Below are 25,981 nucleotides of genomic sequence, written 5' to 3'. Positions count from 1 at the left end.
CCAGTTGAGATTTGGATATAACTCATTTTTTGACTCACATTGTAAAATGATCTGTAAAAACAGATGGATGGCATGGATGAAACACATACATCATGGTGGGGCCCACATAGCATCGACCACCAGCCATTGGCTGGTGTCAGGGGGAGTAGCCAATCCGCTCCCGATGAAAAGGAACGCGCAAATGCGCCAGCCACTGGTGGACAGAACTTCGGACGCGGATTTGTGTCGTGAGGACTCACCACATTATCTTTGGGACCCACCCTTATATTTATGTTTTATCCACACCGTCTATCCGTTTTTCCTACTCATTTTAAGAGATAATCTCAAAATTGAAGCATATCTAAAACTCAAGTGTACCATACTAAAGGAAACAAGGAGGATTAAACACTACCGTTGAAAACTTCTTGAGGGCCATGGAAGTTTTGGATTATGCTGAAATTTGTGTTTTCCCTTCATCTATGTCCTCTTGATCTTATAAACAAGTTGAATGACAAATGTATATCCCTTTGGCCGTAAAAGGTTTTAACAGTAGACGTCATTATCCTCACTTTTTTCCGTGGTGCGGTCTACTTTGGGCCTCGGATATAGCTCAATTTTAAGCTTCAAATTAGGCCTCGGATATAGGTCAATTTTAAGCTTAAAATTATATATGAAAAAATAAAAAATAAAATTGAATGAATGGTATGAATAATGACACATACATCACAGTGGTAGCCACCCGCAGTGGGGAATCGATAGCAAGACCTCAATGTTGAAACCGATAGCAAGACCTCAATGTTGAAACGAGGTATCTTTCACTCCATCTACCGCTTGAGCTATGGATTTGGGTGTCACTACACAATCCACTTAGATAGCTTCAAATTGCATGGTGAAAGACGATGTAAGGACTCTATAAAACCCACCATGATGTATGTGTTTTTATCCTAGCTGGCAATCTATTTATCCAGCTCATTTAAGGTAATGAGCTCAAAATTAAAATCTCTCCCAAGCTCAAGTGAGTCATACCAAAGGAAATAATGAAAATTAAATACTTAATGTTGAAAACTTCTTAAGGGCCACAGGAGTTTTGGATAAGTTGATATTTATGTTTTCCTTTCATCTAAGCTTATGCAATGTTATGAACATGTTCAATGACAAATAAACATTATTATAAGTTTTAAGAAGGTTTCAACGATAGGTATCATTGTCTTCACTTTTTCCTCTGCTGCAAACTACTTGGGCTTTGGATATGCTTCTATTTTGAAATCTTGGAAATGAAGGTAAATGAGTTAAGAGTACATATGTTAGTAAGTTGCATTTGGATGGAAGTTAGACGTAAATGAAATGCATTTGCAGTCCGAAATTTTATGCAGCCTGCACTTTTCCACCATGGATACTTTCAGATGGAATGTGGGTCTACCATGCTTTGAATATGCCATCCAATCCAATCATTAGGTTTGTCCCACTAGGATGAATGGTCGTACCAAAATTCAAGCCATTTCAAAATTTAAGGGGCCGTGATACATAAATATATAAGTTTTGACCGTGATTGTCAGAAAAGGTCAAGGTCAAGGACGCGATTTGGCTAGTAACCTGCCACTAGCCAGGTGGCTAGTATTCGGTGCTATGTGGGCCCACCATGATCTATGTGTTTTATCCACGCCGTTTATCCATTTTTACACATCATCTTAAATATTCATCCAAAAATGAGGCAGATCAAAATCTCAGGTGGACCACACCATGGGAAAACAGTAGTGATTGAATGTCTACCATTAAAAACCTACTAGGGCCCACTGCAATGTTTATTTGACATCCAATCTCCACACCATGGGAAAACAGTAGTGATTGAATGTCTACCATTAAAAACCTACTAGGGCCCACTGCAATGTTTATTTGACATCCAACCTGTAGATTGGGTCATACAGTCTTGGATGAAGGCAAAAAACAAATATCATCTTGATCTATAATTTTCGTAGCCTCAGGAAGTTTGTAGTGGTGAGAGTTCAATCAACACTGTGTGGCCCACTTGAGATTTTGATCTACCTAGGGCTGTCAATCGGCATGGATTTTGAACCGTTTGATCCGAACCTGATGGGCCAGGCTTATTCAAATTCCATTTTGCCTGGCTGAGCCTGGGCCATTGACAGCCCTGGTCCTGGCTCAATTTTTGAAACAGTGCATGATAGCCGGTGGGCCCGTCCTGATGAATGGGCCGATGTCGGCCATGTGTCCTACTTCAGCAAACTCAGACTCACAATCTCATTAAGTCGGGTCCACCGGGTTTCAAGTCGGGTACTGAGCTTTATATCTACTTTTTGGGCAAGGGCATGTCAACGGCGTGGGCCAGTCCTGATTAATGTCCTGAATTCACACACGTGTCCTACTTTGTCATGTGTAGATGGTAGAGTATCCTGAGCCATTGAATGGTGGACCTTTGAAGATTACAATTGGGTCCACGTTCATTGGGAAAATGGGCCGGGCATGGGTCTCTTAAGCCTGAATTTAACTGGTGGGCCGGTCTCATCACGCTGGCTCTATCACACAAAATTGATTTTGCTTTGTGTGGGCCCAGCTCATTAACAATCCTAGATGGGCTAGATCAGTCGGCAGCGGGCCCAGGCTGAAGCCCTATTTCTTAAGGCCGCGTTTGGTTGCATAAAATATCTATTTCATGATTAACCACCTAATTTAGTGCAATTTTTCATGAAATACGTGCAACCAAACATGACCTTACTAATTGGGCCTAAAATCTGTGAATAATAATGGGGCCAGGTGTTAGGTAGGCCCAGGCTTACTCATTCATTAATTGGGCCTGAAATTTATGCCCAGTTCTTGGAGTGGGTCCAAAACAGGGACCAATCCGGGATTCCCATGAGAAGTCGTCTCTCTCTTAGGGCCCGCTTGGATACCACCAAATCAGTTACTTTTTCTATTTACAGCAGTGGATAAGTTTAATTTATAATTAGCTATAAGTAACTTTTTTACTTAAAAGTACTTAAACGCTTCAGTTAATTTTGTCTTTTAGCTTTTCTACTTTTCATAAGTTGCTAACGATATGCATAGGAGAGGAAAAAGTGAGGAGAAGCTGATAAGTATATTGTAAACAAACGATGGGTCCCTGCAATATCTCACCATAACTAGATTTGCTATAGTATTCATGCATCATTTTCACATGATCTCTCTATCTGAACATTTTCAGACGTTGATTAGGCCAATGCTGTAATACCCTGTTTCTTTTGAACAGTGGGTTCCACCATTAAATCGCCGTTACATATGATGTGGCCCACATAAGCTTTAGATGGCCCTCATTTTTTTTGGCTCATGCCCTAACCCTGTCGGGCAAAACTGAAGAACGGTGTGGATTTATCACATGGGGCCCACTCTTCAAAAAAACAAAAAAAAAGATGCAAAGTAAGTGACGTGCTGACGCACGTCACCCACAAAGCAACCCCTCTCCTCCACGACTCCCTCTCTTCCCACTACTCCGCGGTATGGTTGGGGATGGGAACCCATCCACCATGATTGCTATCATCATGGTGGGACCCAGTCCTCAATCTAAACCGTTCATTAAACTCCCAACCCACTAACTCACTTGACATTATTTTTTTATATCTCATTTTCTAATGCTATCTAGAGGAAATGAGAGAAAAAAATCATAAAAGAAAGATTGTGATAAGAAAAAGAGAGATCAGAGGAAGGGAGAGTATTCGTGAGGGTTCAACATCGAGTTCAGAGTCGATCAATCCAAGCTAGTACACGTAGAAATCAGCATCACTTCAGATTATTTTCCTCCCATCACGCAATTTTTCCATAACAGGTAGGCGATCATTCCCTATTTGAAAAATTCATAAGAAATTGCCTTATATAATCTAGATATTGAAATATTCATAAGGAATTCCCTATTGAAGAATATTCTTTATGTGACTACTGAACCAATGCAAATATTATTATTATTATTATTATTATTATTATTATTATTCTTCTTCTTCTTATTTTCTTTGCATTTGATATTATCTAGTGGGATGATGAACATTTATATGATCAATTATTTTTTTATGCAATGATTCTTATAGATGCTCTGATATTATTGGTTACAATGTTTCCTTGTAAGTTAGATGCATCTTATGTGAATAATTATTTGTTTTATGCAATAATTCTTACGGGTGCTCTGCCCAGGGTTATTCCCGAAATGATCAGCACGACACGGGTGCTTTGCCCAGGGTCATTCCCAAAAGGATCGGCACGGGTGCTCTGCCCTGAGTGATTCCCTAAAAGGATCAGTACACATGGGTGCACTACCCTGGGCTTTTGTCCCTAAAAGATTATACCGGTGCTCTACCGACGGTCATACCCTGAAAGGATCAACACCGGTGCTCTGCCGTGGGTCATCCCCTAAAAGGATCAACACACATGAGTGTTTTGCCACTCCAAATCTTAGTATTTTTAGAAAAGCTCTGTTAAATAATTTATTCATTTCATAATTATGAATGTTAAATTATTTACTATGATTTTACATCCAATGTTCATCTTATTTTGATTAATATGTCGAGATTAAATTTGGTAATATTTGTGAGATTTTCAACTCGGGATTGATGTGATCCTATTGAGTTGCCAACTCATTATATTTTAATCGTTTCAGGTTATGAATATTTTGAAGATGCAGGGTACTACTATTAGTAGTGGAGTATGAAACGTGGTTGGATGCACATGACATGTCATTCTACATAGGATAAATTTTATTTTATTTTAGAACTCTGAATATAGTAATGTTTGATTTGATTTTCTTATTTCAAGTTAAGTTAAATAAGTATGCATCGATGAAATAATAAATTATGTAATTAGTTATCTTAGTTTGTGTTTGGATTTTAAAGTTTTGGGCTATGGTGGAAAAAAAATGAAATGCATAAGAAATGGACATACTTTATCTTTATATATATATATATATATATATATATATATATATATATATATATATATATATATATATATATATGTCACGGGTCTGGAATTCGGGTCCTGGACACCCTATTCGGGTACCCAAATTTTGGAGCGTGACAAAGTTGGTATCAAAGCCAGGTTGATCTTAAATGTTGGACCTAAAATAAATATTTAACTATAAGTTTTCCTAACAGCCTTAACTAGGAGATGAGAAATTTAGAATACATACGTAGGACATTTTAATCTATTGTGATATAATACTTAGATCCCATTTAGGCTGTATATTAACATACAAAATCAAATTTGGATGTTAGGAATTTTTTGAAAATTTTCTAACTATTTCTTAAGTTGGGCAACAATAATCAATATAAAATGTCTGACTTTGAAAAATCATAACTATTTAAGTAAAACTCCGATTGAGGTGATTCAAAAACTTAATTGAAGCTTGATATGTATAATTTTATAAAAAAATAATTAAAAATTAAAAATACTGACCCTTCATGTACGTAATTGAGGTTAAGAAAAACCTATCCAGAAATCATTTAAATCTAGACAGCGTGTATTCTTTGAATTTTTAAAAATTTTATAGGCTTTGCAATATTGTAAAATTTTACAAGGGTATAGTAGACTTATAGATATATTTATATAAAAATTTTCAAGTTAAAATAATGTCTGAAAATATCAAAAATATTAATTAGAATAGCACCCTTATGACTAGAAATTTCTGCACATATTTCTAAACTACATCTTAGTTCAACTTCTCTTAGATCTTCATGTATGTCTACATTGAACCATCTAATTTCTTATAATCTTAAAATTATTTAGTAAAATTCATAATTTCCTTTATTTATCATAGGCTATGACGGATCAAAGTATGAACTTCGGGGCCGCATCGGAGACTCAAGTACCCGATGTAGCTAGGTAAGGAGCAATTATTGACAAGATCCTCCAGGCGATGGAAGGATTTGCCTCATTTATGGAAACACAAGTGCTTATAACTCAATCTTAGGAGCAGACTTAAGCGACACTTGTAGCCCCTAAAGGGATGAGATCCTTGTTGGAAAAGTTTAAGAGGCAGAGGCCGCCTATGTTTAAAGGTGGGCCTGACCCAAGTGAAGCTGAGGGTTGGAAAAGGCATATGGAGAAAATTTTCTCAGCTATGATATGTAACGAACAACAAAAGGCTGAATTAGCAATATATATGTTGGAAGGAGAAGCCGATCATTGGTGGGAATCTATGACCAGGGAGAACCCGAGAATAGAAAGGTCGACATGGGACCAATTCTGCACAAAATTTGAAAATAAATATTTTCCATCTTATGTGCGTGCTCAAAAGGTTACAGAATTCATGAAATTAGAACAAGGAGATATGACAGTGCGCCAATATGATGCAAAGTTTACAAAGTTGGCACGATTTGCGACATTTCTCATACCGGATGAGCTTCGTAAAGGGCAGAAGTTTGTTGAAGGACTGAAACCTTTTATCCGTACTTGACTGGCGCCATTTCTTATTAAAACGTATGCAGAAGCACTGGAACACGCTAGTGCAATAGAAAAGGACTTTGATGAGCATTGGAAGAACCGCGAGCCGAGGAAGGACATGAGGAGTGGAGCTAGGACCACGCCCTATTCATCTCTCATAAACATGAAGTAACTAAGCGACAGAAGATGATGCCAATATCAATACCCAGTCATGCCACTATGCAACTTTCAATGCAATTCACTGGGACTTACCATAACTGTGGAAAGGTAGGTCATCCTGCCTGCCATTGTCTTCTACCACCTCGTCATCAATACCCAGGGAATCAAGGACCGCCACGATCGTTTTACAGGCCACCTCTTCATTATGCACCGTCTACATCGTATCAACGACCTCCGCCGCCCCCTCAAATGATTCAGTCAACTGCGAGACCAGCACAACCTTATCCTCAGAGGCCTATACAACTACATTCACGATATCAGCTACCTGGACCCCCTCAAGCTTATCCGAGACCACCTCAACAATCGCAACAGTAGGTCAAGCCTCCCCAATATCAACAACTGAGGCCAGAAAGTTAGGCGCCCCGGCCCCAAGCTCAAGGACATGTTTACGCTCTATCTTCATTCACAAATGATCCAGCCCAACTTCAGGAGTATGAGGATCTAAATCGAAGCTATGATGATCCAACGCCACCTCAAGATGATGCTGCACAAATGTATGAGACTACTGCTTCTGCTTATGAGGACCCAGCACAACCTGCAGATATCACTCCTCAACATGGTGTTGAAGCTACTAATGATGTGGTGGAAGGTACTATCTTGGCTTACACATCTCTTGCCAGAGTATTATTCGATTCAGGAGCTACACACTCATTTATATCTTATTTCTTCGTTTGCTCACTTGGTATATCACCCGTACGATTAAATAAGAAAATTATCGTAGCAAGCCCTCTCGGTAAGTCCATGCATTTAGAGCAGATATGTGAAGAATGCCCCATCATAATTGAAAATGAAATACTACCAGCGAATCTCATAATTATGCCTATGAGGGAATAGGAAGTCATCTTAGAAATGGATTGGTTGTCCCAATATCGTGCTAAGATAGATTGTTTCAGGAAGACGATTACGTTGAACATAGAAGGACGATCTCCACTGAAATTTTATGGGACACGAAGAAGGAAAGCGCTGATTGGTTTGTCGGCTATTGTGGGAATCGAGCAATCAGAAGAAGGGATTGAACATATACCCGTGGTTAGGGAGTTTACAGAAGTTTTTTAGGACATTCCAAGGTTACCTCCAAAGAGAGATGTGGACTTCGGTATCAATCTAATGCCCGGAACTACACCCATCTCTAGAGCACCTTATCGCATGGCTCATGTAGAATTAAAAGAATTAAAAGATCAGATCCAACAGTTGTTAGATCAGGGTTTCATTAGAACAAGCACGTCGCCATGGGGAGCACCGGTCTTATTTGTAAGGAAGAAGGATGAAACTATGAGATTATGTATCGATTATCGTCAGTTGAATAAAGTAACAATCAAGAACAAATATCCTCTTCCTAGGATTGAAGATTTATTTGACCAGCCTAAGGGAGCGAGGTTCTTTTCTAAAATAGATTTTAAGTCAGGTTACCATCAATTGAGAATAAAGGATGAAGACGTGCCCAAGACAGCTTTTAGGACTCGTTACGGGCACTATGAGTTCTTGGTAATGCCATTTGGATTGACAAATGCTCCAGCAGTATTTATAGATCTTATGAATCGGGTATTCAAACCTATTTAGATCGATTCGTTATTGTATTCATCGATGATATTCTTATATACTCCAAGACTCATGAGGAGCATGAGGAACATCTCAGGACCACTCTACAAACGTTAAAGGAAAATCAATTGTATGCCAAGTCATCGAAATGTGACTTCTGAAAGCATGAAGTAAAATTCTTAGGACATGTAGTGTCAGAGAAAGGGATATCTGTGGACCCAGCTAAAATTGAAGCAATATTAGAATGGGAGCAGCCCTCGAATGTGTCAGAAGTCCGAAGTTTTCTCGGCCTTGCTGGTTACTATCGAAGATTTATAGAAGGATTTTCTAATATATCAAGACCTCTAACTAATCTAACTAAGAAGAATACGAACTTTAAGTGGGATCAAGATTGTGAGCAGGCATTTACCGAACTGAAGAAGCAGTTGACATCAGCCCTAGTTCTGGCATTATCGACCGAAGGAGAAAGATTTGTTGTTTATACCGATGCGTCATATCAGGGATTTGGATATTTTCTTATGCAAGGAGGCAAAGCTATCGCATTCGCTTCACGGCAGTTAAAGACTCACGAATGAAATTACCCGACGCATGATCTGGAGTTAGCAGCAGTGGTTTTCGCTTTGAAAATTTGGAGGCATTACCTATATGGGGAACAATTCGACTTATATTCAGACCATAAGAGTTTAAAGTATCTCTTTAATCAGAATGAATTGAATATGCGTCAGAGAAGATGGATGAAATTTTTGAAAGACTACCATTTCGATATTTCATATCACCCAGGACAAGCAAACGTTGTGGCCGATGCCCTAAGCAGAAAGACACGAAGACTTGTGGCCAGCCTAATGATCAAAGAGTGAGAGATGCTAAATGTTATCAATGATTTCGATCTGCAACTCCATCTTGAAGAACCTCAGATGCATCTAAGTAACCTAATAGCATAGCCTGCCCTGGTGTGTAATTTTATTTTTATTTTCCTAAGTTTAATAGTTAAGTTTAACTTATTAATCTTTATAATTGAGATTAGATCATGATAAACTTTTCTCTTAGATTCGGCGTATTTTAGAAGCTTAGAAGGAAAACGTTTAGCTACAAGAAAAAGGAGCAGAAGGAATAGGGAAGGAGAATGCAAAATGGCGAATTGGCATTGATGAAGGAATTAGGTTTCGTGGAAGGCTATGTGTTCCAAACAAACCTGACTTGAAGCAAGAGATTTTGGACGAGGCTCATAGATCAAGATTCACTATCCATCCAGGGGAGACTAAAATGTACCACAATGTTAAGCGCCAATATTGGTGGAACAACATGAAGCAGGAAATCGCTGAGTACGTATCTAAATGTGCGACATGTCAACAAGTTAAGGCAGACCATCAAAGACCACCAGGACTCTTGCAGTCGTTACCGGTCCCTAAGTGGAAATGGGAGCATATATCTATGGATTTCGTAGTTGGATTTTCGAAGACAGGTCGACACCATGACACTGTATGGGTGATCGTGGACAGGTTAACCAAATCCGCACACTTCATCCCAATAAAGATTTCTACATCTGCAGAAGAGTTGAGTAAAATTTATATTAAAGAAATCACCCGACTTCATGGTACTCCAGTATCCATCGTCTCCGACCGAGATCCCAGGTTTAAATCACAGTTTTGGGCAAGTCTACAGGAAGCTTTGGGAACTACTCTCGATTGCAGCACAGCATTTCACCCGCGGACTGATGGGCAAACAGAAAGGACGAACCAGGTTCTAGAAGATATGTTACGCAGCTGCATTCTCGACTTCAAGGGTAATTGGGACGATCATCTGCCGCTGGTGGAATTCGCATATAATAATAGCTACCAAGCCAGCATTGGTATGACACCATTTGAAGCTTTATATGGAAGACCCTGCAGATCACCAAGCTATTGGACCGAAGTAGGAGAAAGGACATTGTTGGGACCAGAACTTATTCAAGAGACCTCCAAGAAGATTGACATCATTCGGGAATGTATGCGCACCGCCCAGAGTTGCCAAAAGAGCTATGCAGATAATCGACGCAGAGACTTAGAGTTTTGTGTGGGAGATCATGTGTTCATAAAAGTTTCCCCAATGAAAGGAGTTATGCGTTTTGGAAAGAAAGGGAAGCTCGCGCCACGTTTTATCAGACCTTTTAAGATCCTACAAAGAGTAGGAGTGGTAGCATACAAGCTGGCCCTACCACCTCAGTTATCCAATATCCACAATGTATTTCACGTCTCCATGCTTCGAAAGTACAAGCCGGATAATTCTCATGTCATTGAATGGGAGCCGTTGGAGATTCAAGAAAATGTCACATATGAAGAGCAACCTGTGCGCATTCTCGATCGTAAGGAGCAAATACTTCGGACGAAGATTATACCACTTGTGAAGGTACAGTGGAGTCATCACAGCGAGGAAGAAGCATCTTGAGAGCGAGAACAAGAAATTCGAGAAAAGTATCCTAATCTCTTTTAGGTATATAAATTTCGAGGACGAAATTTTGTTAAGGTGGGTAGAATATAATACCCTGTTTCTTTTAAACAGTGGGTTCCACCATTAAACCGCCGTTACATATGATGTGGCCCACATAAGCTTTGGATGACCCTCATTTTTTTTGGCTCATGCCCTAACCCTGTCGGGCAAAACTGATGAACGGTGTGGATTTATCACATCATAGCCGTGGGGCCACTCTTCAAAAAAAAATAAAAAAACAAAAAAAAAGATGCAAAGTAAGTGACGTGCTGATGCACGTCACCCACAAAGCAACCCCTCTCCTCCACGACTCCCTCTCTTCCCACTACTCCGCGGTATGGTTATGGATGGGAACCCATCTACCATGATTGCTATCATCATGGTGGGACCCAGTCCTCAATCTAAACCGTTCATTAAACTCCCAACCCACTAACTCACCTGGCATTATTTTTTCATATCTCATTTTCTCATGCTATCTAGAGGAAACGAGAGAAAAAAAATCATAAAAGAAAAATTGTGATAAGAAAAAGAGAGATCAGGGGAAGGGAGAGTATTCGTGAGGGTTCAACATTGAGTTCAGAGTCGATCAATCCAAGCTAGTACACGTAGAAATCAGCATCGCTTCAGATTATTTTCCTCCCATCACGCAATTTTTCCATAACAGGTAGGTGATCATTCCCTATTTGAAAAATTCATAAGAAATTGCCTCATATAATCTAGATATTGAAATATTCATAAGGAATTCCCTATTGAAGAATATTCTTTATGTGACTACTGAACTAATGCAAATATTATTATTATTATTATTATTATTATTATTATTATTATTCTTCTTCTTATTTTCTTTGCATTTGATATTATCTAGTGGGATGATAAACATTTATATGATCAATTATTTTTTTTAATGCAATGATTCTTACAGATGCTCTGATATTATTTGTTACAATGTTTCCTTGTAAGTTAGATGCATCTTATGTGAATAATTATTTGTTTTATGCAATGATTCTTACGGGTGCTCTGCCTAGGGTTATTCTCGAAATGATCAGCATGACATAGGTGCTCTGCCCAGGGTCATTCCTAAAAGGATCGGCACGGGTGCTTTGCCCTAGGTGATTCCCTAAAAGGATCAGTACACACGGGTACACTTCCCTGGGCTTTTGTCCCTAAAAGGTTATACCGGTGCTCTACCAAGGGTCATACCCTGAAAGGATCAACACCGGTGCTCCGCCATGGGTCATCCCCTAAAAAGATCAACACACATGAGTGTTTTGCCCACTCCAAATCTTAGTATTTTTAGAAAAGCTATGTTAAATAATTTTTTCATTTCATAATCATGAATGTTAAATTATTTACTATGATTTTACATCCAATGTTTGTCTTATTTTAATTAATATGTCGAGATTAAATTTGGTAATATTTGTGAGATTTTCAACTCGGGATTGATGTGATCTTATTGAGTTGTCAACTCATTATATTTTAACCGTTTCAGGTTATGAATATTTCGAAGATGCAGGGTACTACTATTAGTAGTGGAGGATGGAATGTGGTTGGATGCACATGACATGTCATTCTACATAGGATAAATTTTATTTTATTTTAGAACTCTGAATGTAGTAATGTTTGATTTGATTTTCTTATTTTAAGTTAAGTTAAATAAGTATGCATCGATGAAATAATAAATTATGTAATTAGTTATCTTAGTTTGTGTTTGGATTTTAAAGTTTTGGGCTATGGTGGAAAAAAAATGAAATGCATATGAAATGGACATACTTTATCTTTTTATTTTTATTATATATATATATATATGTCACAGGTCTGGAATTCGGGTCCTGGACACCCTATTCGGGTACCCAAATTTTGGGGCGTGACAAATGCCTAGATGACTAAAGCTCCGTTGGCCTTAGCTGGAGTCGGGTGTGGATTGCCCTGTGACCCCCACCGCAAGAAGTTGTTGCGATCTGAAGCTAGTTGGGTATTTTTGGGAAGAATAGGAAAGGCGGAAAGACCCGAAATAAATCAAGAGGTAAGTCAAGTACAGGAAGGATGTTAAGTGCTGCCCATCCACGTGCCAATGTCTCACGTGTGTGCCCGAGCTTTCCATCAGGTGGCCAAACACAAAGGGATGGTTAATACAATCTTCGTAACCGTCCATTAATTTGTACACTTTGGTCCACTAGATGAATGACCTGGCCTAACTTTTAGGTAAGAACTTTTAACAGTGGCCCACCAGATGGGAAGCTGGGAGCACGTGTGAAATATGGGCACTTGTGCTTGCGTGTGATCCACACGTAGGCAGACTTGGAGAAATGATCAGCTACAGCTGCGGTATCTAAACCTATGATACAGCCAACATGTCTGATTTAATTGTAGAATATCCAATTCATGAAAAAGGCGGTCCCACACGGTGATCATCATCATCACCTGATATGAAAAGATCGCCGATCGCTGATTGGTGTGGCCCACCAGTGCATGGTTACACAGTTGGCTGCTTATTGATTTTTGATGTTGTGTTCTGATCGAAAATTGGATCGGCCTGATTTTCATACCAGGTGATCATGATGGTGTGGCCCATCTTTTGAACGGATTGGATATTCTACAGATATGACATGTTGGTGGAAAAAATGGCTGCATGGTAACTTCTGATACAGCCTTTGCATCTGATCATTCATCCATGAATTATCTATAGAAACACAGTGTATAAACTATCTCTACCGTACAATTAATACAGCTGCCTCTTAGAATAGACAAGTCACAAAATGGCACGTGTAGATTGATCCTGACCGTCTGATCCATAGAGCGGTTGAATGTAATTTTCAGTGATCTTGAAAATGGCGCAATTGATTGGACTAAGAAAAACAGGATCGATGCCATCCAAGAAGTGAACGGCGGATTGAACGATCCGGATTGATGCACATGTGCAAATCTAGATAAGATTTGCAGTGAAAATAGGGCGATTGATTGGACTCAGAAAAACAGGATTGATGCCATCCAAGAGGTGGACGAACGATTGAACAATCTCGATTGATGCATAGGTGCAAATCTGGATAAGTGAAATGGTACGTGCACCTTGTTAGGAGCATGGCTGATGAGGTGCGCTCATATGCTACAGGGCTGCTGCGGGTCCCACGGAAACTGTGCATTCGATCCACGCCATCCATTAAAATGCACCCTTCAATGTTAAGTAATGGGGCCAAAAACCAGCCTGAACGGAAACTCGGGTGGGCCACACCACGAGGAAAAGTTGGGAGGGGATGCCCAAGTAATAAAACCTTCCCCAATGTTTGTGGGGCCCACCGTGTTGTGTATATGACGTCTAATTCTTTCAGCGGAAGATATCCACTAAGATGAACGGTCACACAAAAAATAAGGCCATTCCAAAACAAGGTGGCCCACATCACATGAATTCAAAGGTCTTAAGCATGATCTTACATTTTTTTCCCTGTATTGTGATCCATTTAAGTGTTGGATCGGCCTGAATTTTGGTTTCTAGGGTGATTACGGGTGGAGAAACAGGATGGACGGGGTGGATTGGATTAACGGTCGATGCGTGCCTCACAGGAGCCCGGTACCATTTGACCCCACTTCAACTTTCAGCCCAGATCTGACCCATTAGTATGTTGGGTCGGGTCCATGTCCACATAAGCACAGTCTACATTAGATCTGGGTCGGGTCTGGAACAGGAGGTTCTAGACCCGACACATTTTGAAGGTCAGTTATAGATTGATCTTATGTGGGTAGTCTGAGTCGGGTCTATTTTCGAGTAGTTTAAATCCAACTCATTTAAAGGTCATGTCTAAGTCGTATAAAGTCATCTTCAAGAGGTTCTAGATCCATCCAATTTCATTATCCAAGCAGTTTCAGGCCCGATCCAACCCGGTGGGCCCACTTCTAGATCCACACCTTTTTTTTCTAATTTAAGAAAACAAAGATATTATGTTGTCGGGTCAGCTCCAATGACCCAACCAATCGGGTTAACCCGACCCATTTCCAAACCGGGGCAAACTCGGTAGGACGCGGATTGCGTATTACCCCTGCCCGTCCTTAGCTCCGAACGGGCAGTTCTGTGGGCGGGCCCACCGCGATGTATATGTAAATCCAAGCCGTTTATCCCTTTTCTCAGATTATTTTAAGGCTTTGTTCAAAAATGAAGCAGATCCAACGGTCAAATGAACCACATCACAGATGACTCTTGCATTTAATGCAACTGGCATTTAATGCTTAGTGAATTTTAATGCAACCAAACTTATTATTTGGTGTGGTACACTTGAGCGTTGGATCTATCTCATTTTTGTGTTCATACTTAAAATAATATGAGAAAAGGGATTGACGGCTTGGATTTACAGATACATCACGGTGGGCACGCCCACAGAACTGCCCATATGGAGCTAGGGACCGGCGGGGTAGTACGCAATCCGCGTCCAACTCGGTACTACCCACGCCTGTCTCGGAACAGGCAAGATCTATCAGGGTCTCACCACAATGTAAGGATATATCAACACCGTCCATCCATTTTGAAATATAATTTTAGAATATAATTTCAAATTTTATATAGATACAAGTCTCAAGTGGACCACATGGTCTGGAATAAGCTCCTGCCATTAAAAAATTCTTGGTAGCCGTGGAAGTTTTGGATCAAGGTGATATTTGTGTTTTTCCTTTGTCCAGATGTATGTGACCTCATTAACACGTTGGATGACAAATAAGCATCACGGTGGGTCTCATTGTAACATCCCGTCCAACCAGCATAGTGTCCTGGGGCGTCCACGTAGGGTTTTTCACGGGACCATTCGTTTAAACCATTCGCGGTGGGGTACCACAAGCTAATTAACCTAGGATTAGCCCATTAGAATAAACCAGACGGGCCATGACCGGACCCGGTGCGGGCCGTCAAGCCAGATGGCTCGTCTGCACTTAGCAACAGCCGTACGGGCTATACCACGATGCAGGAAGGTCGAAAAATTATAAAAATATAGGGAACCATACATCTCACTGGGCTTGTGGTCCATCGCGGACCACGGACCCCGTGGACACCCAAAAGTAGGATCTTGCACTGACTAAATGCACCCCACCAATGCCAGGACCAGAATTTGACACTCACAAATGAAACCAAGATCCCAGGCTATTCAGCCGCCGGATCTCTTCTACATTTTCGATGAAGGTCTAATAAATTTTCACACACCCATCCACGAACTCTGTGACCCGATTGTGGCACGATGACTGTTGATCGCGAGTCGGACCCGTACGACCAAACCCCATATCCGATCGTTTCCAAATTTTGCATAGCCCTTCATCAGGCCATGGACCACCTATCCTATAAGTTTCAAGGCCGGGTGGCCACCAGAACTGCCCCAACAATTGGAATGGATCCCACAGGGCTATTTAAAGATCGGAACCATATGGTCAAACCCCATATTTGTTTATCTGTTTGATCCCAAACTTTGCATGAAACCTTGTTGGGCCATGAGATGCCTACACACCCCATTTGTGACCAAAGGAGTGTTAGGGCCACCCCAACACCAATGGTGAGTCCTAGTAGGATATTTTGGGGATTTGAGGAAACTTAAGGCCAAAGGGCCCAAGTCTAGGAAATAAACCCTAGCTTACTCCCTCATATTTCCTCCATTGCTCTTTCCAACAACCAAGCTCTCTCTCATAACTTCCTACCTTCCCCAAGTCATCAAGCCCTCTCCCTCATCTCCTCCTCCCTTCTCCATCAACAAATCCCCCTCACAAACTCCCACCATCCACCAACAACCAACCTCTCTTACCTCATAACTCCCACTACCATAAAGAGGGAGCAAGAGAGTAAAGAAAGGAGAAAGAGTGGGCGAAGAAGAACAAGGTGGACCCTAAATCAAGGTGGGGCCCAACGAAATCAAACATTGCAACTCCCTACCCTTTCTCCAAAGGAAATCCTACACCATCACCACAACTATCATTCCGTCGAGCATCCAGGTAAGATCCATCACCCATTTTCGTTGAAACCCATGAGATTGAGAAGAGATTTGCTTGGGTTCTAACATACAAATGGGTTGTAGGGATTTCGGTCGATCAACCCCCAAAATCCACCCTCCGAGGTCGATCCCACGCCTTCTATAAATCCGAAGGTGCGGACTATTATTCTTAGGTGGCCTAGCACCAATTTTAATACAAGTTTAATGATTTGATTTCATGGATGCTATATTTGGAAAGTCTAGAGAAACCTTAGGAATTGTATAGATTTGCATGCTTAGCTCTCAAATTGGTGTGGATCTTGCCTCTCACATGATATTATGTATGGATGAATGTTTGCTCATGGTTGTAGATTCCTTTCCCTCATATGTGTGCTTTATTGGGTGAATGATTCACTACCATTGTGCTCATGATTTCTTTAGTTGGAGGAAGTGTTTAACTTCCTCACAAACCCACACACTCACATGCTCCTTGTTTCTTGGTAATGTTTACTTACTTGGTAGGAGTATTCATTTGTATGGTTAAAATGCATGAGAATATGATGTTGTTATGACAGTTGATAATCTAGATAGTTGGCATGTTATGGATCACCTTTATTCTAATGGGTTGGTCGGGAACATGATGAGAGATGGTAGTCCCGTCAGTAGGGCTATGCTATGACTGGACCTGTGGGCTTGGGCAGGTGTGTTCGGGTGGCTGTAGTTCGACTACATGGGTCCTTTGTGCCCAATGTCACTCGTCTCACGCTGCCTGACTCGTGCGGTCTAGCCTACTGTCCGACCAACCTTGTTTGTTAACCTTGTTTTGCTCACACATGTATGGAACCTGGAACACCCTACAACCGTTGTAGCCCATCAATAACCCACGTGAAATTGGTTCACAGCCTCGTGAGCCGGGGATGGTGGAATGAGACAATGTGTCTGGGCTGTCGGCCTACGCTGGGGTACCGCGCCTCCCTGCGGTGACCGCGAGCGATCCCTTTCTCTTGACACTCCTCATGTGCTTGAAGTCAGGAATGAGGAACCCGACGGGATCACAGACCGCTGGGTCTCGGCCTCACGCATTGCGGGGTCTTGGCCTCGCAACTAGTTTAGGGCATTAATACGTGGGTGTACCAGATTTCCTAACCTGCTGGATGAATGGACTTAACTAATAACTCGGCTAACACGATCGCATTGCATCGCACTAGTTAGGGTTGCGACTCGGTAGTCGAGGTCACTCTGAGGGAGTGTTGTCATACACGATCGTTAGATGGAATCGCTGGAGGGAGCGTTGTGGTGAGGGCATGCATCATATCATCCTGCATGCATACGCATTAATAAGATTAGTTAGATGTTTATGATTGATTGTTTTTCATTAAGATCATATTATAATTGATGCATGTGATAACTTAAGATTAACAGTACCCACTGAGTTGATCACTCACTCCCACTCTGGGACGGTGTTTTAAAACACCAACTAGACCCGTTTATAGATGCAGGTGACTCAGGGCTGGAGGAGCCTGGCGAGGCGAGCTTCGACGAGGAGGATGAGCCATCTTATTTTCAATTGATGGATGGCACTCCATCGGCTTGATGGGCAGGATTGGGATTGCTGAGCAGTGGGCTTAGCCTTATTATTTTTTGGACATAGCATTATTTTGTTGTTTTGGTTGGGCAACGCCTTGTGTGACCCATTTATATTTTTGGACCTGTAAATATGATAAATTTCTTTCATTTCAGTAGACTTGTGTGGTTGTGCTTCATGTTCTAGGAAATTCCAAGCTGCGCATTTGAACCTGATTAAATGCATTAATGAAAATCGGTTATCAGTGACACTCGGGATCTCGGGAGTCAAGTGTATGCACGACCCCCGATTTCCAGGGCGTTACAAGTTGGTATCAAAGCATGGTTTGAAATTAATTGGGCCATGGGCCATGAACTCACTACGCGTCCGCTGACTTGAGGGGATACGTATTAGGAAAACGCAACAGAGATTTAGGACTTTAGGACCCATTCCATACCTTGAACCGGCAGTCTTGGATCGATAGCGAGACTTCCTAGGGATTTGGATTGGTAGCAAGAGTAGGTAACAACGCTGGGAAATGGGTCTGGGAGTCATACTAGATCTTTATCCACGGATAGGAGCGAGCTGGAGGTTGAACAATTTGAAGGTCAAAGTCAACATCCACGTGCGAATGAACTAGTATCGTGTTAAGTTGTTGGATTCGACCCATTTGGGGAGGGACTTAAGAGTGAGCGAGATTTTACTGAGATTAGTGGAACAAAGGAAACCTGAGATTTTGGTCATAAACTGGGGGAATCTCGCAAAATCACTAGGCTCATTGCGTAGATCGGCTTCCCCTACCCCAAATTCATATATGGCATGTCTCGGGGGGCCTTACTGGCGCCCGAAAAATCGAAAAACAACGAGGCACAAGCAGGGCCCCGGCGTGCCCATGCCCAAGTGTCAAGAATGCTGGCGTGCCCACGCCGACCGCCCACCCCCATCGGCGTACCCACACCCAGCTCACGCCAAGCCATTCCAGATCTCCAAGGTCCGGCGTGGCCACGCCCAGACTTCCAGTGTATTAGCGTGGCCACGCCCAGGCCAAATTCAAGCATCCCCCTCCCCTTTAGAACATGCACACGAGTAGGGTCCCCTCTCCTTACAAATAGGACTCAAACCACTTCATTTCCTTCCATTTCCTTCCTCACCATTGCTCCCAAACACTTGGAAAAAAAAAAGAGGAAAAACCTCTCCCCTCCCTCATCTCCAAACTCCATTCCCAAAACCCATTCCTCTAAACCATTTTCTTCTCTTTCACAAAACACATTCCTTCTTGTTTCACCTATTTAACATCAAACCCACCTTCATCTCTTGCACATTTCCCATCCTCTCTCACCACCCATATTTCTTTCAATACTCATTCACCAAAACCCGACTCTTTTCACTCTCTTCTTCCCCATTTCAAAATTTCATGTCCCAAAACCCATCTCAAAACCCTTCTTAGCCATTTATTCAAACCCACATCTCCCACCAAACCCCTCCAACAAAACTCATTTCCAACCCGCCATTCTCCCACACCATCCCATAGACCCATTCCCACACCTCATTTGTTTTAACCCATCATTTCAAAGGTCCACTCCTATATCCAAAGCCCACCTTCATTCCATCACATTTCCCATTTCCCTCTCCCTCACATTTCTCACTCCATCACTCTCAATCCCTTTTCCTAACACCCATCTTCTTCTACCAATTTCCCTTCCAATCCCTCCTTCATCCCAAAACCCACAAAATATCCATTCAAAGCTCATTCACTCATTCACTCCAAACTCCATTCCCAACCCCCCATACATCAAACTCATTCTCAACACTTTTCCCATCTCCAAACCCATTTCAAAACCACCTTCACAACACCCATTCCTTCAAAATCACTAACTTCTCTCCCACATTTTTCCATTTTCTCAAACTCCCATTCCCCCAACTCCATTCCTCACGAACCTATCTAAACCCCTTCCCAGATCCCATATCTCCAAACCCATTTCAAATTCTTCTCACTCAACCTCACCTTAACCCCATCTCTCATCATCATTTCTTCAACATTTTCCTTTTCCTCAATCTACTCCACTCCCAAACCCCCTACCTCAAACCTATTTCCAACCCAGCCTCAAACTCTCTCTCAAATCCATTCCCTCCAACAATCCAACCACATTTCTCACACCCAAATCCATCCTAGCCAAAAGAAATGGCTTTTCTAGCAACCGTTGCTACTCTCTTCTCCATCTCGGTGATCTTATCACTCATGGGTAAGAAGAGACCGGCTCCCGCCGAGCCCGGACCGAGTTGGGAAAGGCGAAGTAAGCAAAGGGGCGATCCGAAGGGGAAGGAAATAGCGGAAGTCCGATCCAAGCGCAAGAACGACTCTCAAGGGGCTCCCGCGATTCAAACGTCCCGACCACCTGTTGAGGATAGGGAAAATTTTCGCATACGCAGTGTCGCCTTCGAAGCCTTTGTGGAGGAGCATCTGTTTGATAAGTATGCCTTACTCAGTCAACTTATGAAGAAGGGATGGGGCCCAGTATTCTATGGAGACTCCTAGGCAGATGAAGGTCAAACTAGAGCTTTCTACTTGCGGATTAAAAACCCTCAATTCGAGCCACTGGGCTTTGATCTGGTGGTAGGAGGCAAGAGGTTCCTAATTGGGGTGAAGGTCATTACCAGCGTACTAGGAGTGCCACTGAGGGAGGTGCAGATTGACGAAAAGGATTTGGACACGAGTCGAGCCCGTAAGGAGCGGACCCGCTTCTTGTGTGGGCAGGTTGCCCAGTGAAAGCGGGGGCAGCAAGAGGTCGGTCCGAGCTCGACCAACCTTTAGCCGGAGTACTGAGTGTTTCACCACATCTGCACCCAAAATGTGTATCCGAGGTTGCTAAACCGTTCTGAGTGCTCCCGCTATATGGTAGAGTGCCTATATCAGGTGGGACAGGGGACAGATATGTGCCTCCCCAGCATAGTACTCCACCAGATTGTGCGGGCCCGAGAGCTACGAGGAAGAGTGCGTGCCTCCCATTTGGTTGCCTAGTCTGTCGGTTGGCTCAACAATATGGAGAAGGCGGATCAGATGGAAATCCGGTACCGACTCAACTACTGGGGGATAACATATTGAATAGGATGGGAATAGGCCCCAAGCAGCGACAAGCCCGCATCGACCAATATGTGGATGCTGGCGAAGAAGAAGAGGAGAGTGATGGGGACGATGAGAGCGACGATGAAAATGAAGGCGGGGGCGAAGCTGAGGGAGCTAAAGGAGTTGGCGGTAGATCCCTTACCGCTCGGGAAGTAATTGGGCAATTGGAAGCACTCGACACTAGGATGGTTAGGATCGAGGAGAACCAAGCAAGGATCGAGGAGAACTAAGTGAAGTAGGAGAAGTGGAACAAGAAGATGTATCAGGCCATAAAGGCCCCGATCTACTGTAGCAAAGGGGAAGAAGCGCAGCGACTTTTGCCCGACTCAGAAGAGTAGCACCACGACTCTGCTGATAATTAGTAGTCTGTTTTAAGTTGTTTAGGTCTAATCTTATGTATTGACGGGTGCGTAGGACTTTTGTTTAACTAGCTTGTATTTCCTTTTCGTTTAGCATATCTAGAAATCTGTGTAATCCATGTTGCAACATGTAACTGGCCATGTTAATGGCATTCTAAAAATAATGCTAATGTGTGGATCGACTTGAAGTTCTCTTTACTAGAAGTGTGCCTTGCCTATGTTGTGGTTATAGTCATGAATAACTACTATAGGTCTGGTATGCCTAGTGTACGCGATGTTCTGGTGACTAATACTTTATGGAATTTCTTTCCAGGAAATGCCTCCGCAACCGGAGGGTCGATACATCCGCCTTCTTCACGGTGGCTTAGTCGATAGGGACCTCCTCCCTGACGATCAACAAGGCCCCCAAGGGGGAAACGGTTCCCAAAATACGGGTAGTACCACCTAAGAGGCTGCCCCTAGTGCTCCGCCACCGCAAGCCGCGACACCCGTACCTCCTACACCACAGGTTATGGATCGAGTAGACCAGATGTTGCTTCTCATGCAACAACAACAGATGATGGTCACTAATATACAACAACAATAGTAGATGATGACCACTATGATGGGGGCCTTGGCCCAGAACATGGGTATGCCGCAACCAGCGCAACCCGGCTTAACCGCACCCGCAAACAACGTGAGCAACCTATTTAAGCGGTTCCAGTGGTACAAGCCACCTAAGTTTGCAGGCACCCACCGCCCCGAGGAAGCGGAGTACTGGCTCAATCGAGTCACCAAACTGCTTAGGCCTCTCCATTGTACAGAAGCAGAGAATGTGGAACTCATCTCCTACCTCTTTGAAAAGGAGGTGAATTTGTGGTGGGAGAGTGTTCTCCGGTCTATTCTCTAGGGCCACATATGGACGTGGGAGGCGTTCGAGGCCCGCTTCAATGAAAAGTATCTCCCTCAGATGTACCAGCATGAGAGGGAGAATGAATTCGTATGCCTCCAACAAGGGGGAATGACCGTGGTGTAATATGAGAACCGATTTACGGAACTATCGTGCTATGCATCCGAAATGATCACGAACGAGGCGATTAAGATGAGGCGGTTCACGGCAGGGTTGAGGAGCAGTATTCACTTAAAGATGTGTTGTGCCAGTATCAGAACATATGCCGAGCTCATCGATATGTCGACACTGGCGGAGCAGGATGAGAAGCGTGTCGCACGGGCCTGTTCACAGTTAGGGCCACGAAACAGGATGGAGGGACCGTCCTCTTCCTTTGCAGGAAAAAGGTCGTGCCCTAACTCTCCACCCCGACTGGCCGCTACACCGGTCCCTCCTGCACGACCTGCCCAGGCATGTAGCTACTATAAGAGGGCGGGCCACTCTGAGCTTTATTGTTTTACCAGGATGAGGGACCTCGACTTCACGCCGCCACAACGCAACAGTAGGCCCCCACAACAAGCCTTACAGATTTCGCCCCTACGGGCAATGGAGTCTAGTCAGCAATTTCACCGACCACCACCACCTCAAGGTAGACCGCCATAACGGCCTATGCAACGACCAAATTTCCCACAGTAGGCTCGGGTTCATACCTTAGCGGCCGATGGCCAAGATGCAGTTATTCCCAATCCTACGGCCTTCGAGGTGACGGCCCACGTTCAAGGTACTCCATATTTCTGCTAGTGGAAACCGGCGCTACTGTTTCACTTGTATCGCATGCAACCGTCAAGCGATTAGGGCTACGCCTCACTCCTATCATAGGGGTGAGAATCATTGCCGCCGCCAGAACTATTTCTGAAGCGACGAGGATGTGTTGTGATTACCCCATAGACTTGGGGGGCAAGGTGGTACTCGTCGATCTGATCTCAACTAAGGTTTTCCATTACGACGTCATTCTGGATATGGACTGGTTAACACCGATGAAGGCGGAAATCGATTGTGAAACAAGGATAGTGAAAATATACGAGGGTGATGAAGTTCCCTTCATGTTCCCATTCCAGGTCAGCCACCAAGAAAGAATTTTGTGTTATGCTTCATTGGAGGAGGGTTATGATGGACCCTCGATAACAGACACACCCGTGGTCCAAGATTTTTGGGACATATTTAAGATCATACCTAGACTTCCACCTCGATGTGAGATAGACTTCACGATCAATCTAGTTTCGGGTACCAAGCCCATCTCCTTGCCTACTTACCGCATGCCCCCATATGAGATGGAAGAACTGCGGTCTCAAATCAATAATTTGCTAGAGTCCGGCTTTATCCGACCCAGTGTATTGCCATGGGGAGCCCCGGTCCTATTTGTAAAGAAGAAGAACGGCTCTTTACGACTATGTGTGGATTACAGAAGATTGAACTAAGTGACGGTTCGGAACAAATACCCGTTGCCCAGAATCGACGATTTATTCAATCAATTGAGAGGTGCTCAATATTTCTCAAAGATCGATCTACAATCAGAGTACCATTAGCTGTGAGTTAGGGATGAGGATATACAGAAAACGGCCTTCAGGACCTGTTTTGGCCATTATGAGTTCCTTGTTATGTCGTTCGGGCTCACTAATGCCCCAGCGGTATTCATGAACCTGATGAACAGAATCTTTAGGCCATTCTTATACAGATTCGTCATCGTGTTCATCGACGACATATTGATTTATTCAAAGAGCCGTGAAAAGCATGGAGAACATTTAAGGGCAGTCTTCGAGACCTTAGAGAAAAATCAACTGTTTGCACAATTTAGGAAATGCGCCTTCTGGAAGGAGGATGTCAAATTTCTGGGACATGTCGTGTCCAAGGGAGGGATATCTATGGATCTTGCCAAGGTGGCGGCGGTACAAGATTGAAAGCAACCGAAGTCGGTTACGAAAGTGCGAAGTTTTCTCGGTCTCGCCGGTTATTATCGAAGATTCATTAAAGACTTTTCGAAGATAGCTCGACCGCTATCCCAGCTTATGTGGAAGGATTTCAAATTTGCATGGAATGAGAAGGTGGAGGCGGCCTTCTAAGAGTTGAAGGACAAACTAACGTCGGCACTTGTGCTTGTGCTACCTGAGCAAGGGGTCAAGTACACCGTCTACACTGACACTTCTCATGTGGGCTTGGGATGTGTACTCATGCAAAGGGACAGGGTAATGACTTATGCGTCTCGGCAGTTACGGAAACATGAAGATAACTACCCTACACATGACCTCGAGCTTGCGGTGGTAGTTTTTCCATTGAAGATCTGGAGACACTATCTTTATGGTGAGGAGTTTGAGCTCTTTTCTAATCATAAGAGTCTCAAATACATCTTCACCCAGAAGGACCTGAACATGAGGCAGCGACGCTGGATGGAAACGTTGAAGGACTTCAAGTTCGATGTCTCATATCACCTTAGTATGGCCAATTTGGTGGCGGACGCCTTGATGCGGCCCTGCTAATGGTGAGAGAGTGGGATATGGTGGAATTCGTTCGAGACTTCGATATGAAGCTAACCGTGGAGGAACCGTATGAAGTCGTAGCCCACATTCAGGCCCAGCCACTGATTAACGACAAAATCATTGAAGCCCAGGAGGGCGACGAGTTATTGAAGAAGATGAGAGAAAGAGCAAGGAATGATGGGAAGTCTGACTGGAGGATCGGTACCGATGGAGGGTTGTGATACCGAGGCCGCCTTTGTGTTCCTAACCTCCAAGGACTAAGAGAAGAAGTCCTAAATGCCGCTCACAACTCCAAGTTAACGATGTATCCTGGTAGTACCAAAATGTACCAGGATCTGAAGCGAAATTATTGGTGGGACAACATGAAGAAGGAAATAGCAGAGTATGTATCCTGATGCCTCACGTGTCAACAGGTCAAGGCCGAGCACCGCCGACCACCGAGCCTATTGCTGCTCATGCCCATTGCAGAGTAGAAGTAAGACTTCATATCTATAGACTTCATTGTCGGCTTGCCCAAGACAAGGAAGGGGCATGACTCAATATGGGTGATTGTGCTAACCAAATCAGCCCATTTTCTGCCAATTAAGACATCTAGCCCCGCCGATGATTTAGCCAAGCTGTATATCAAGGAAATCGTGCGACTCCATGGCATCCTGTTGAAAATTGTGTCGGACTGGGACACACGATTCACGTCGATCTTCTGGACCCACATCCAAGAGGCCATGGGAGTGAAGTTGAAGTTTAGCACCGCCTTCCACCCGCAGACAGATAAGCAAGCCGAGCGTGTGAACCAGATTTTGGAAGACATGTTGCGGGCTTGCGTCCTAGACTTTCAGGAGAGTTGGGACGATTGTCTCCCATATGCTGAGTTCTCCTACAACAATAGCTTCCAGGCTAACATCGGTATGACGCCTTACGAGGCTTTGTATGGGCGTCCATGTCGAGCCCTGCATTGTTGGGAGGAAATTGGTGAGAA

At 43.1% G+C, this 25,981-nt stretch overlaps 1 protein-coding gene across 1 annotated transcript; it reads left to right on the top strand.

Moving 5' to 3' along the window:
* Positions 1–22,660: 22,660 nt before the first annotated feature.
* Positions 22,661–24,429, top strand: LOC131254354 (uncharacterized). The gene is made up of 3 exons (XM_058255343.1): positions 22,661–23,120; positions 23,273–23,816; positions 24,207–24,429. The coding sequence occupies exons 1-3, from the start codon at positions 22,661–22,663 to the stop codon at positions 24,427–24,429; spliced, it is 1,227 nt and encodes a 408-aa protein (XP_058111326.1).
* The last annotated feature ends 1,552 nt before the right edge of the window (positions 24,430–25,981 follow it).

This window comes from Magnolia sinica, chromosome 8 (assembly GCF_029962835.1).
Source record: "Magnolia sinica isolate HGM2019 chromosome 8, MsV1, whole genome shotgun sequence".
Classification (NCBI taxonomy): domain Eukaryota; kingdom Viridiplantae; phylum Streptophyta; class Magnoliopsida; order Magnoliales; family Magnoliaceae; genus Magnolia; species Magnolia sinica.
The sequence above is the reverse complement of the archived record's forward strand: the minus strand, read 5'-3'. Positions and strand labels throughout refer to the sequence as shown.